The sequence below is a fragment of the Lacerta agilis genome, chromosome 13, assembly GCF_009819535.1.
Source record: "Lacerta agilis isolate rLacAgi1 chromosome 13, rLacAgi1.pri, whole genome shotgun sequence".
Taxonomy (NCBI): domain Eukaryota; kingdom Metazoa; phylum Chordata; class Lepidosauria; order Squamata; family Lacertidae; genus Lacerta; species Lacerta agilis.
The window spans coordinates 22923020-22936595 of record NC_046324.1 but is presented as its reverse complement, the minus strand read 5'-3'; the positions used below and the strand labels follow the sequence as shown (position 1 = coordinate 22936595).

Here is a 13576-nt window from a genome sequence, read left to right as displayed (position 1 = left end):
GCCTGGCACACCCTCTTGTCTGAAACCCTGGAGAGCTGCTGCCAGTCTGTGTGGGCAATATTGAGTTGATGGACCAATGATCTGACTTGGTATAAGGCAGCTTCCTCTGTCTAGGAAAAGGCTGCAGTTCACTGGTGGGGCATCTGCTCTGAGTGCAGAAGGTTGCAGGTCCAATTCTCAGCATCTCTAGGTAGACTAGGAAACACACACACACACCCCTCTGTTTAAACAGCTGGAGTCAAGACTCCTGGCACCCTGGAGAGCTTCTGTTGGTCCGTGTAGACACCCCTGAGTTAGATGGACGAAGGTATGAGGCAGCTTCCTTGTTTGATGCTCCAAAACAGGCAGTGAATATGTAGCTGCTGTCCAGTTCAGCAACTAGTATGATGCAGGCAGTTGTCTGAATCCTCTGCACATTTTCTGGAGACCATCCTCTTCTTAAATTTGCCTTCTATCCTCTCAAGTGTTTTTAGAGGCCCTTCTGCTTAATTGTGCTTTTCACAACACACATCTACCCTTTGGGTTATTGGTGAAGAAAACAACGCAGGGAAATCTGTAAGATGGTGGAGAGAGGAACAGAGAATCTTTTAAAATGGCTTCTGGCTCTCTGCCTCTGGAGCTGTTTGTGTCTGTTCTCCCCGCCACCTCTCTGCCTGAGTACCTCTATATTGCCCTCTGCCAGCTTCCCAAAGAAATGCATTTTGTGTTTTTGACCTTTTCCCTCATATTAAAAGAATTCAAACTTGTAGGCCTATTTTATTTTTTAAATATTGCATTAAACCTTGCTGGAATAACATTCCAACCTTTGTGCCAGATATCAGTTTAAAGCCATTTCGTATTTTAGCCACAAATCTTTGGATTTGAAGTATTTCTTAGTTTATAACCTCCCCCTCCCCCTTTCTTAAAAAAACAACAAAAACATGCAGTTGGCACAAAGCAGTGGTTCTTGAACTTTCTTTCTCTTTGGGTCACACTTTCAGGAGAAAAAAATTGCTTGCACCACAACAATTTTTTATTGATGAGAAATACATCGGAAAGAAACAACTCATCACTTAAACTGATGGAATATGTGCAGCTTGCGGACCTAACTCATAGAATAAGAGAACAAGAAGAACACATTTAAAGAAGAGTGGAAAATATTTATTGAATACATGGGGGGGAAATTGTGTACATTCAAAAATGTTGGCAGCATTAAGATAATTTTTTTTATAAAGAATTTATTGGCATTTCCACACTAAACAACAAATAAAAACATACAAACTACAAAAAATACAAATACATATATAAAAACACTACAAATACAAATATCAAAAACAAAAAACTTATACATACCTAACACCACACGAACACTGCAACACACCAATTGATTATTATTTAAATCTTGTTTCAAATCTTACTTGGGGACTTCCTCCGTTCTCTCATCTGCGTTCAGTTCGAATTTACTTTAGTAACTTTGTAACTACCATATTTTAACGTTCATTCACCATTATCTTTAAACAAATCAAATAACATCTTAACTTATCTATATCAACTTATTGCTAACCATAATATTTTGCATAACAAATTAAAACACAATCTTAACTTCATCTATACTATTTTAACCTAACATTATATAACTAAAGCCTATTATTTTCACTGATTTCACTTCAAATGTCCAATTTTTCATGTTGTTTTAAATATTCTTTAAATTTCTTCCACTCTTCTTGCACCTTCTCTTCCCTCTGGTCTCGGAGTTTCGCGGTCAGTTCTGCGAGTTCCATAAAGTCCATTAACTTCATCTGCCAATCTTCTACTGTCGGGAGCTCTTCACCTTTCCAGTTTTTTGCCATCAAAATTCTAGCAGCTGTTGTGGCATACATAAAAAACACTTTATCTTTCCTGGGTATCTCATGATTGGTCATGCCCAACAGGAAGGCCTCTGGTTTCTTAGTAAAAGTGATTTTCATCACTTTTTAAAGTTCATTGTAAATTTTCTCCCAGAAGTCCTTTACCTTTGGGCATGTCCACCACATGTGATAGAAGGTACCTTCTACTTTTTTACATTTCCAACATTCATTACTTAAGCCATGGTACATCTTAGCTAATTTCACTGGTGTTAGATACCATCTATATACCATTTTCATGATGTTCTCTCTTAATACATTGCATGCAGTAAATTTGATACCTTCCCTCCTTAACCTCTCCCAGTCTTCTAACATAATATTGTGTCCTACATCTTTCGCCCAATCAATCATTGCTGACTTGAACATTTCATCTTTTGTATGCCACTCTAGCAACAAGTTATACATTCTGGAAAGGTTTTTAGAGTTCGGTTCAATTAATTCTGTCTCCAACTTGGATTTCTCTAATTGAAAGCCGTTTTTCCTGTCCATCTTAAAAACTTCATTTATTTGGTAATACTGCAACCAGTCGGTAACCTCCTCTTTCAATTGCTCATAACTCTTCAACTTGAAACTCTGACCTTCTCGTTGCAGTATATCAGCGTATTTTGGCCATCTTGCAGACATATTGGGTCTCTTATAAGCCTTGGCCTCTACTGGAGATACCCATCTAGGGGTCTTTCTCTCCACATTAAGATAAATTCAACAGTGTAAATAAGTTTTGATGGATGTAATAACGGAATACTGAATGGTTTAGTTTATATAAAATATGCAGGGATTTAGGTTATGCAAAATGAACCATGGGAAGAGAAGAAGGGAAGTCATTGATATTTTATGGTAGTCCATCAGCATCTGAAGCGTACTAGGTGGCTCACACCTGCTTAAGAATAACAACAACAATAACTTCATTATTTGTACCCTTCCCATCTGACCAGGTTGCCCCAACCACTCTGGGCAGCTTCAATAGGTCTTAAGTGTGTGAACTTGAAAGATGGTTGACAATGATGAAACCCTCTCTTATTCCTCCACAAGTCACTCAGCATCAGAAGAGGCCTCGGGGTCTGACTCTGCCAGCCAGTCTGACAGCGAGCAAGGAAGCGACCATGGGAGCGAATCCAACAGCAGCTCGGAGACTTCCGAAAGCCAGTCTGAATCCGAAAGTGGCTCGACGGGCTCAAAATCTCAGCAGACGCCTCTGGAAGCCAAGGAGAAACCAACATCCAAGAAAGAAAGGCTAGCCGATGTCAAAAAAGTATGTTGTCCCCTTGCCGGGTGGGTATGCCTAACTCAGCTGAGTGGCCTTTGACGGAGGTGGCAAAGCACAGCCTGGTCTCTTGCCATCTACTACAAGGTCTTCTGTTTCCGGGGTTTCAGGTTTTGGTTTGATATCCTGATAGTCATCTGCTTTTGCCAACCTGCTGGCTGTGGCTGATGGGAATTGTAGTCCAAAAGATCTGGAGGGCAATGACTTGGCAAAGCCTGAATTGTGTACCCTTCTGGATTCTTTTGTGTGTCGTTGGAATTTGGCTGGGTTGCTTCTTCGGTACTTTGAAGCGCTGAAGGAAATTCTGAAAAGAAGGGACAATTTGATTGGAAGGTTTGCAAAGAACTAGCCATGATGCGTTAAAATAAAATAAAAAAGTGGCAGGGAAAAGACATAGAATGAGGAATGTATTAAAGGTCTACAGAATTTGAAATAATTTGTAGGAAATTCTATCTTGAAGGGGAGGTGGTCTTGCAAAATCCACACGCTCCATGCTATTCCTACTTCTGTTAGATAAGAATTTAAGGGTTTCTCTGCTGGATCAGGCTAAAAGGCCTATCTAATCCAGCATCCTCTTCTGACAGCAGCCAAGCAGTTGCCACTTTTGGAAGCCCACAAGCCACCCTTGAGTGCCGGCGTTGCATCAGACGGTACCAATATAGGGGCAGATGCAAGGAGCTTGAAATCAGTCTGTGGAACTCGCTGCCACAAGATTATTTTGTTTATTCATTATTTATTTAGCATATGAGTGATGAGAGGTGACCGGTTTGCATGGCTTTAAAAGCAGATTGGACAAAATCACAAAGCCTTGGTCTGTTAGCTGTTACTGGCTGCGATAGTGAAGTTGAACCTCCATGTTGTGGTTTTTATTTTGATTATGTACTTTGCGATTTTATATTCTGATTTTATCCTGTGAACCGCCCTGAGACCTGTGGGTAGAGGGCGGTATATAAATTCAATTAATAATAATAATAATAATAATAATAATAATAATAATGTTCTTTTGAGTACTGATCACTGGTTGTAAGTGACAAGAGGAAGCCTTCTAGCCTTGCAGAGTTCTTGGGAGGATAAGAAAGAGGGAACATCTGTCGACTGCCCTGAATCCATGGATGAAGGATGCAGTACAAACGTGATTATGATTTATTTTGCAGATGTGGGAAGAATATCCAGATGTTTATGGGGTGAGGAGGTCGAACCGAAGCAGGCAGGAGCCCTCACGCTTTAATATAAATGAAGAGGTAAGGGGAGGGAGGATAAAGAGGAGGGGAAATACATTATTGGGAATGGCCAAGCCATTCTGTTCAGTGTTACCTTTGAAACACAGAGGTGGCGCCACAGCAGCTGCATTTTTCCATTGGTCGTGCCGTGCGCCATTCCTGCAGTCTGACCTGAGCAAGCAGCACCCGTGGAACGCCCCTGAACTTGCAATGTTATGGTTAAAAAGTTCCAGTTGCACAATACAAATTGGAAGTCTGATGTGGTTGTGATGTACTGTAAATGCTGGGGAAATGATTGCAGGAACGGCTGTGCTTGGAACCTCAGAGGAACACCATTGAGATGAATTCATTTTGTGTGTATGCAGGGGTGTTTGTTTGCATGTTTCATTTCACTAAACCTTTTCCCTCCCTTTCGCATCTGTAGATAATTAGACATCTCTTGAATTCAGTGCATGAAATGAACTCAGTTTGGGGTTTTTATCATCTGTTGGCTGAGACATTTCTCTCCTTCCCTGCCTTCCATCAAATTCTGCTAAGAACAATGTGGTTCTGGAACTTGCGACCTTTTATTTGCTGTCCCATTTTGTGAGTTGCTTTTTCCTCCCGCCCACCCTTTCAATATTCCCCCACAACCTACCAATTTTTAAGGAGGGTAAGCAGTGGTTTCGCCTTCTGTTTTTTACAGATGGAGAAAATGAGGCTCAGGAAAGTTCAGAGTCACACTGAAAATGTCCAAGTTGGAAATCCAAAGGTAGGCACCTAAATTTATATTCAAGCACCTGAAAATATAAGCGGCACCCGCATCTCCCATTCGGGAGTCCTCTGAAAATGGGTCCATTTATGCTTGGGTGCCTATATATGGATTTAGGTGCCTAGCATCAGGCACCCACGGTTGAGCATTTTGTCTCAAAATGCATAATATTGTTCTTGGCCACTTGTGGCCAGCTCGGAGCTGAGTTTGGATAAGATTTGCTTTTCCTCAGTGTGCAACTTTATAGCACACTGACCTGTGTTGCATCTCCAGGGTCAAAGCTGGTATGCATCTGAGGACCAGTTGCTGGGGTGCATAAGCGAGGGAAAGTGCTGTGGCATTCATATCCTGCTTGAAGGCTTCTCAGATGCATCTGGTTGACCACTCTGAGAGCATGTTGCTGGACAAGATAGCCTATTGGTCTGATCCAGCTGCCAGGCTGTTCTTACATTCATAAAAAGGTGGTGCAGAGCTGGTCAGAAATTGTCTTGTATGTTTCCCACCTTTTTATACAGTCTACCCGCCAAAACCCTTGAGGCGGTTTACATTTTTATAAGAAGCACTTCTGGATTTAAGATCTGTCCATCAAGACAAGCTCACATACTAACACACAAGCTGGTCAAACACACACCTGTCTATCCAGGTTAGGGATAGGGAGCCTGTGGCTCTCCATATACTCCTGCACTACAACTCCCAGCAACCCTGACTATTGGCCATGCAAATTGGGGCTGATGGGTGTTGGAGTACAGACAATTCCCTGTTTGTGTGGGAGTTGCGTTCCAGGTCATGGTTCGTGTTGGTGGCTTCAATTGGACACACACAAACTAGCCTCTACCTGTATATCAGCATCTCGAGGGCCACAGGTTCTCCATCCCTACAGCATATATATCTACATTCTGCAATGTTTCTCCCGCTTGACTGCCCAACAGTATGCATGGGGTGTGTAAAAGCAGTATGCATGGGGTGTGTTTATGTGTGGACGCAAGGAAAGTGCTTAAGCAAATGCTCCCCTCTATTGTCCACCCAACTTCCCCTCCTTTTTCTGCTGCTCTGGGGAGACCCCCCTCCCAAGTCCCAGATGTGGGAGGTCCAACATCCCTTCCTTTTATTGCCTCGCAACAGTAATTAAGCGACTAAGCGTCCTTTGCAGTGGTGCTGCCTGCCGAGTGCCAAAGCCTTAGAGCTGCCTCCGTGTTTTGTTTTATAACTTTCACAATAATGGTAAGCCCGTATTCTCATATCCCATATTACAGATGAGAGAAAACAGACTTGCTCACTGAGTGAGTTAATGGTGGAGGCAGAATTTGAATCTCGGTCTCCTAACCACGCTGAGCCAGCTCTCAAGATGCTGGCAAAGAGATGCACCCCATTTCCATACTACTCACCCATGGCACCCATTTTTCTGCAGTACTCTGTGGCCAGATTGTTGCTCCCTTCCTGTCCCATGATACTTAGTGATCCCGCTATCATAGATGGTGTTTTCCCCCCACTTCAACTCCTCCACCTCCCCAAACTTCCTAGTTTCCATTGTGAGATGGGAAATGAGAAAGCCAGGAGATAGTTTGTAGACCACTGTAGTTTGCTTTAGGGGGTGATTGGGTTGCCTGTGGCCCTTCAGAGGCTGCCAGACTTCCAGCCATGCAGACAGGACATAAGTGAACAATGAGATTTGCTAGCACAAGAGATACCGGTAGTGAGGGCCACCAACCTGGATGGCTTCAAAAGAGGATTAATTGATGAAATGGCTATCAGTAGCTACTGGCCAGGATGCCACAGTATGCATCTGAATACCAGTTACTGAGAATTTCAAGTGTGCAGACGGCTGTTCCATCCAGGTCCTGCTTGTGTGCTTCTCAAAGGCACCTGATAGGACACTGTAAGAACAGCATGCTGGTCTAGATGGGCCTTTGGCCTGTCCACCAGGGTTCTTCTTGTCTTCTTAACTCTTATCAACCCTGACCATCATCCACATTGGTGGGGGCTACTGGGAGGCAGATTCCAAGAAAGTCTGGAGGGTGCCAGGTTCCCCATTATTGACAAAAATCCACAGATCCTCCCTCCCCACCCCCCAAGAAAGGTCAGATCCAGCGGGCTGTTAGCATGCCATTTATGCCAGTTTTTGTTTTCCTTTTTCCCAAGTTCTGCAAATACTAGGCTCTCTCTGTAACGATGGCCCAGCATGCATTGTGCTGGTGATGTCACACCCACCTCAGATCTCCGCTGCAGACGAAAGCAGCGCCCTCTAGGGGCTCAGGTAAGTCCTGTCCTTTTTTTGTTTTACAATATTATGTGGTCTCGTAACTATTGGGCCCATTTCCTCCATTGCCATTGGCTATGCTGTAAGATAAAGAGTTAAAAACAAAAACAAAAAAATACACACATGTGTCATTCAGTAGGAAACTTTTGCTTATACCACACAATATTGTAAAACCCAAAAAAGAACGCCCTCTTCCCTTCTGAAGTGGAGGTAGAAACACAGAGTAAGCCCATAGCTCACCACATGGAACGGAGGCTTCCTTCCATGGAACAAGGAATGGGGAAATTGTGCTGGCGCACAGTTAGAAACACTGCTCCCTCGCTCCTGCCTAAGCGATGGTTGGGCTTGGTGTTGTGTCCCAACCTGGGTTCGTGATTGATCTCACTTCAAAGGAATCACATTCAGTAAGCCGAGAACAAATCTTGGTTGCAGTTTGTGGTTTGTTTGGAGTGACACAAAGCCCATTGCTGGGTTAGAACATAGTGCTAAGCCCAACCTGTGCAAGCAGCGAAGCGGCTGCAGTTTTGTCACTGTGCGCCAGCATGCTTGCTCACTTACATTAAGCCGTAGTTTGTCCCAGCACTGTGTGGGAACCAGGCCAGTAAGTTACACCAGCCTCCTTCAGGCATGGATGGAGTTCAAATAAGTTAAACCGAGCTGATGCAAAATTTCTGCATGCGAACACTGTGGTCGCTAAACAAGAGGCATTTCTTCTTAGGCTGTTCGGGGAATTCTGTCTTGCTTTATGTTTTTTAACCAACACCACTTAGCGAAGGAACACCTTTACCTGCATAAATTTGCACATAATCCCAGAAGACATGAAACCTGTTTCTAACTGGGACATAGATGAGATGCTGGGAAATACATATTCAGTCTTCTCTTAGCTGTCTCCCCACAAGATCACTATCAGGATGGTCTCCTTACCTGATTGGAGCAGGACAAAAAGGGGCACTTAAACCTCCCTCCCCTTGGGCAACTTTCTAAGTGAAATTGCCCCCCCAGTCCATTTCCTGCTGCTGTTTTGCCCGTGTAATCCTAGAAGATCCCTTGCTGTCTTACCTCGTTTGTCTTTCATTTTTAAAAGGTGCTCTTTTCTTCATTATAATGTACACAAAATAAAAAATGAAGGAGACAACACCTACAAGCAGGCGAGGAGTCATACGGGTGGAAACAAGGCTTCTTGTTTTGGCCTGAAAAATTCTGAAATAGACACAACAGGTGTGTAGGGGAATGTTGGGGGAAATGGGGCAGGACCCCTCTCCAAAATAGGCCTCAGAATGAAACTGAGCTCTTCCATGTCCACTAGCAGTGGTTTAATTTTGCTGGTATGTTTTGGATTAGACCTCAGGACCTCTTAAGGTTTTCAGGTCCATACCGGCCACATGGATGCCACTTTATTCTCCTCTCCTCTCCTGCCCAACCCAATGTGACGTGACCCTCCACTTTTGTGTGGGTGTTGGCGGTTGGGAGGATTCTGCGAGTGCCATCTTAGGACAGATTGGGCATGAGATGCCCTACTAAGCTTCTTGCTTGATGACAAAGCTCTGGCCTCCAGATAACTGTATTTTGGATAACAGCTCCCTGATAGGAGTTTCCTTAGACAGCCAGGACCTGAAGCAAACCTTGGCCTGAGACCGGCTTTTGTTGACGAGGCTCTTATCTGCAGCAGAGAGTCCCAAAGAAGGGTGAGACATGCCCACCAGCACAGCACAGAAGCTTTGTGGTGATCGGTTTTTGTGGCAGTGCCTCGGGTTTTGGGGCAGGGAGCACTGAAGTTGACAAGCCTGGGCCTGTACATTGGTGCATGTTGGTGCTTGCAAAGGGGGGCTTGCTTAGGGTTGGCTGACGTGTCAAGCATTAGGGGTTCTTGGGAGGTGAAGGTTGCTTAAAGTAAGCAAATGGTTCACATCACAGAGCCGTAGAACTGTAGGGTTGGAAAGGACTTCAAGGGTCCAGCAGCTCAACGCCCAAATTGAGGATGTAAGTGACGGCGAATAAGCATGTTCCCTCACCTTTGAACTCTGCAAAGCCCTTTTTCATTCTGTTTTGGTTTTTTTTGCCCCCGATGTGCCTTTTTCAAACCCTGGAGAGCTGCTGCCTACCCATGGAGACAACACTGAGCTCTCACACCTCCTTCTCAACCATCTCCCCATCCCGTCATATGACTCTTGCTTCTGCCCCTCTTCAATTCCCCCCCCCCTCAGTTGTTGATTGCTTTCTCAAGGATCTTGCTGGTACTGGGGCAACTAGGGATGTTTTCTTGCCATTGCACTGTGTGTTTGTCCGTTGTTGAGAAGCTACTTTGCCTTTTAATTGCAAATCACCCTTGTATGTAACACATGCCCCCTTCTTTGGGGTCCTGCAGAACAACGGTTGGAACATTCTGGAGAGGGGTGGCTGGCCCTCTTCTTCCCAAGGGACAAAATTCAGCCTTGGAAAAGCCTTTGGGGCTACATGCTAGTGATGGATGTGACCTCACACACAAGCACACAAGAAACAGAGCTGCCCCCCTCATCCTTGTGGATCAACTGAGGAGGGTTTTTCCTTTTTGCTCTTGCTCATCAAATGATTCATCTCATGATGGGGGTGGGGGGAAGTTGCATAATCAGGGTGCTCCACTGGGTGGAGATATTTCTGCCTACCCTAGTACTCTTTTTGCATTCATTTTTATTTTTATTTTTGCTGCCACTGACAAAATTGGTGTGTTCTTACTGGAGAAGGGAGGAGAGGCAATGGAAACAAATTGCTTGGGTGGCTGAATCGGGCCAGCTCTGATCTAGGGCCTAGCCCGTCACAAACTTTTTTAGACATGGAAACCCATGCCCCTTAGAGAGGTTGTCAGAGTCACACGTGGGGAAGGGCCATAGCTCAGTGGTAGACCATCTGCTTGGTATGCAGAAGGTCCCAGGTTCAATCCCCAGTATCTCCAGATACGAGGGACCCAGGTGGCGCTGTGGGTTAAACCACAGAGTCTAGGGCTTGCTGATCAGAAGGTCGGCTGCCACAGGGTGAGCTCTCGTTGCTTGGTCCCAGCTCCTGCCCACCTAGCAGTTCGAAAGCACATCAAAGTGCAAGTAGATAAATAGGGACCGCTCCAGCGGGAAGGTAAACGGCGTTTCCGTGCACTGCTCTGGTTCGCCAGAAGCGGCTTTGTCATGCTGGCCACATGACCCGGAAGCTGTCTGTGGACAAACGCCGGCTCCCTTGGCCTATAGAGCGAGATGAGCGCCGCAACCCCAGAGTCGAACACGACTGGACCTGATGGTCAGGGGTCCCTTTACCTTTACCTTATCTCCAGATACAGCGGGAAATGCTTCCTGCCTCAAACCGTGGAGAGCTGCTGCCAGTCAGTGCATACAATACTGAATGAGATGGACCAAGTGTCTGACTTGGTACAAGACTCGGTATGTCCCCACTCCATCCCTTTCTGACTGCCATAGCAGTGGCAGGCATTTTGGGAAGGTTATTGATAGATTGCCTTGTGCACTTGGTTCTGTTTTGTTACTCATTTTAGTCTCCTTGCCGTTTGGGGTTTTTATTAGTTGCTGTCTACTCCCTTATTCATCCATTTGTGCACCTGTAGCAGAATGGACCTTCTTTTTGGGTCAGGGCTGCAGGTGTTAAAGTGCTCGCCTAAATGGCAGATTTTTTTAAAAAAATTATTTTTTGCTTAGGTAAGGAGAGCCATCTTACCAGCGTTTTGTCACGAGTAGCTTGGTGTTGCTGCTTTTGCAGTGTGAACGACTAGTTGGCAGTGAGCATTCAGCAGCAGCAGCAAGGTTGGCCTCCTGCGTTCAGCCTCGTTCATGGTTCCCCTTCCTCTCTCCTTTTTCGTTTAAGGGAAATAGCGAGTCTGAGAGCGAAAGCCCCAAAAGAAGAGGCCAAAGGCAAATGAAGAGAACGTAAGTTTTGAGGGCCCTGTAAAACTCTGCATCCTTATTACTATGATGGATTGAGTGATTGATTAATCACATTCTAAACCACCACCTCAAGGTGACTTGCGCATAAGAATATTAAAAACAGTTAAGAACACATAAAACAACAAATGCATTTATAACAAGACTAAAACCCTAACAAATTGATCCTTAATGCAAAGGCCCATTTGTCCAGCTGAGAAAACCTGTTGGAACGAAAATGTCATCCATTGATTCCAGAAAGTACAGCTAGGCGGGGAGTGGGCTGTCATATCTCAACAGGAATGCTGTTCCACAAAACATGGGCAATTACACTAAACACCGTGCTCGCTGAGTTCCTTTTTTTAGGAGGGTTCTTGCCAACCTTTTGTGCTTGAAATGTTAATCCCTCTTGAACATAGTAGAATCATAGAATTGTAGAGTTGGGAGGGACCACAAGGATCATCTAGTCCAGCCCCCTGCAATGCAGGAATCTTTGCCCAAACCCACAACCCTGAGATTAATGCAGCCACCCTCAAACTGCTACCCACAAGATATTGCTGGACTCCAACTCCCATGAGCCCCAACCAACATGACTAGTGGTCAGGGATGATGGGCATTGTAGTCCAGCAACATCCAGAGGGCATTGCAATGCACATGGCCGTATTCTTTGTGTCCTCTGTGCAGCCCACATATGAATTGTGTGTCTACTCAGAGCAACATTTGGGGCATTCTAGAGCAGAGGTAGCCAATGCCAGGTCCTCCAGATGTTGTAGACTACAAATACCATCATCCCTGACCAATGACAATGCAGGCTGAGGCTGGCAGTAGTTGTACCTCATCAACAGCTGGAGGGCACCACTTTGGCTATGCCTGCTGTAGAGCAAAGGTGGCTAGCCTGTGTTTCCCAAACTTAGGTCTCCTCTTCAGCTGTTGTGGGACTACAACTCCCATCATTCCTAGCTAACAGGACCAGTGGTCAGGGGTGATGGGAATAATAGTCCAAAAACAGCTGGAAACCCCAGTTTGGGAAACTCTGTTCCAGATGTTGGACTCCAGCTTCTATCATCTTAGGCCATTGGATGTGCTGACTGTGGCTGATGGGAATTAACACAGAGTTCTGCAGGGAAGCCAGTCAAGCATTTTAAGGTGTGATAGCCTATAACGTGGGCTATAATGTTTTTAATGTTTCGGCCTTATATGCCTTTCTCTCCTTCTCTAGGGCGGGGGGGGGGTGTCAAATAGCCCTCCAGATGTTTTCAGGCTACAATTCCCACTATCCTTTGAACTGTTGGCCATGCTGGAGTCTAACAATATCTGGAAAGCTACAGGTCTCCATTCATGCTCTAGATGCAAAAGGGGACATCTTCTGTGTAACAGTTGCACAGAAGAGAGAATTTTGGATGATGCAACTTTTCCTCACTCCTTTGGGGCAAGCTGCATCTGCTTAATCCCCCCTCTTCTACACAACTGTTAAAAGCAAAGGGCCGTTGTTGTTTGTTGTTGTTTTTTAAAAGGGAAAAAGGCAGGGGGGGAGTTCTAGCCAAAGGAGTGGCGTTAATGTTTTTCAGTGCAGTCTTCCACCCAGGCCAACCTGTGACCCGCTTCGGAGTGCTGAGCCTCTAGCTGAAGACCAGTAGCTCTATATCAGTGGTATTTCTTAGTGTAATGATATCACATCAAGAGGCACATAGAGCACATTATCCTAATGTGTATGATAGGGTGAAAAAGTAAAATTAAGTAGATAAAGACAGCATAGAATGAAATAAAATGAGTGTCAACAATTTTGCTCTATTCATATCACAAACTCCAAAGAGGCAAAATGGCAAAATGTCTGGGGTCAGTTCCTGGTAGGTTTTTCCTTGCTGCAGCTTAGTACTTGGCCACACTGAGGGTGATAGATGCCTTTTGATCTGAGGGGAGCAAAAGGATATGAAACACATCTGATCATCCTGGCAGGTTAGACAAGAGGGGGCTCTATAAATGTTTTGTTGCGCATCTCCATAAAAAGGAGCAAAGCAAGGAAGACCTTGGGTCACCGACTCAACCTCTCCAGAGCTGCAGGGGTGCTTGTGCTCCCTGGTATGTTGTTTTAAAAGTGTGTTCCCTCCAGAACCAGACATTATAATGATAACCTTTCTTGGCGTTTTGCTTATAAATCTAGGGAACGATGGAAGAGGGAGGGCTCTGAGGATGATGGTGAGGAGGAAGATGGACAGGAACAAGGCACCAGCGCAGAAAGCGAACCAGAGCAGAAGAAAATAAGAGCTCGGAGACCTGTCCTGAGGAGGTAAGAAAGGGCTGGGGGGTG

General features: G+C 45.0%; 1 protein-coding gene across 4 annotated transcripts in view; it reads left to right on the top strand.

Annotated features, from left to right (window-relative positions):
- Positions 1–13576, top strand: part of LOC117057187 (chromodomain-helicase-DNA-binding protein 2-like) — a 65311-nt gene that overhangs the window by 16081 nt on the left and 35654 nt on the right. For 2 of the 4 annotated variants that reach the window (XM_033168038.1, XM_033168037.1), the window contains exons 3-6: positions 2913–3132; positions 4299–4385; positions 11213–11274; positions 13430–13555. In XM_033168038.1, coding sequence (XP_033023929.1) covers positions 2913–3132; positions 4299–4385; positions 11213–11274; positions 13430–13555 — 495 coding nt within the window. Of the gene's footprint in view, positions 1–2912; positions 3133–4298; positions 4386–7254; positions 7370–11212; positions 11275–13429; positions 13556–13576 lie in introns of those variants that run through there. The other 2 variants (XM_033168040.1, XM_033168039.1) reach the window with 2 other exon arrangements.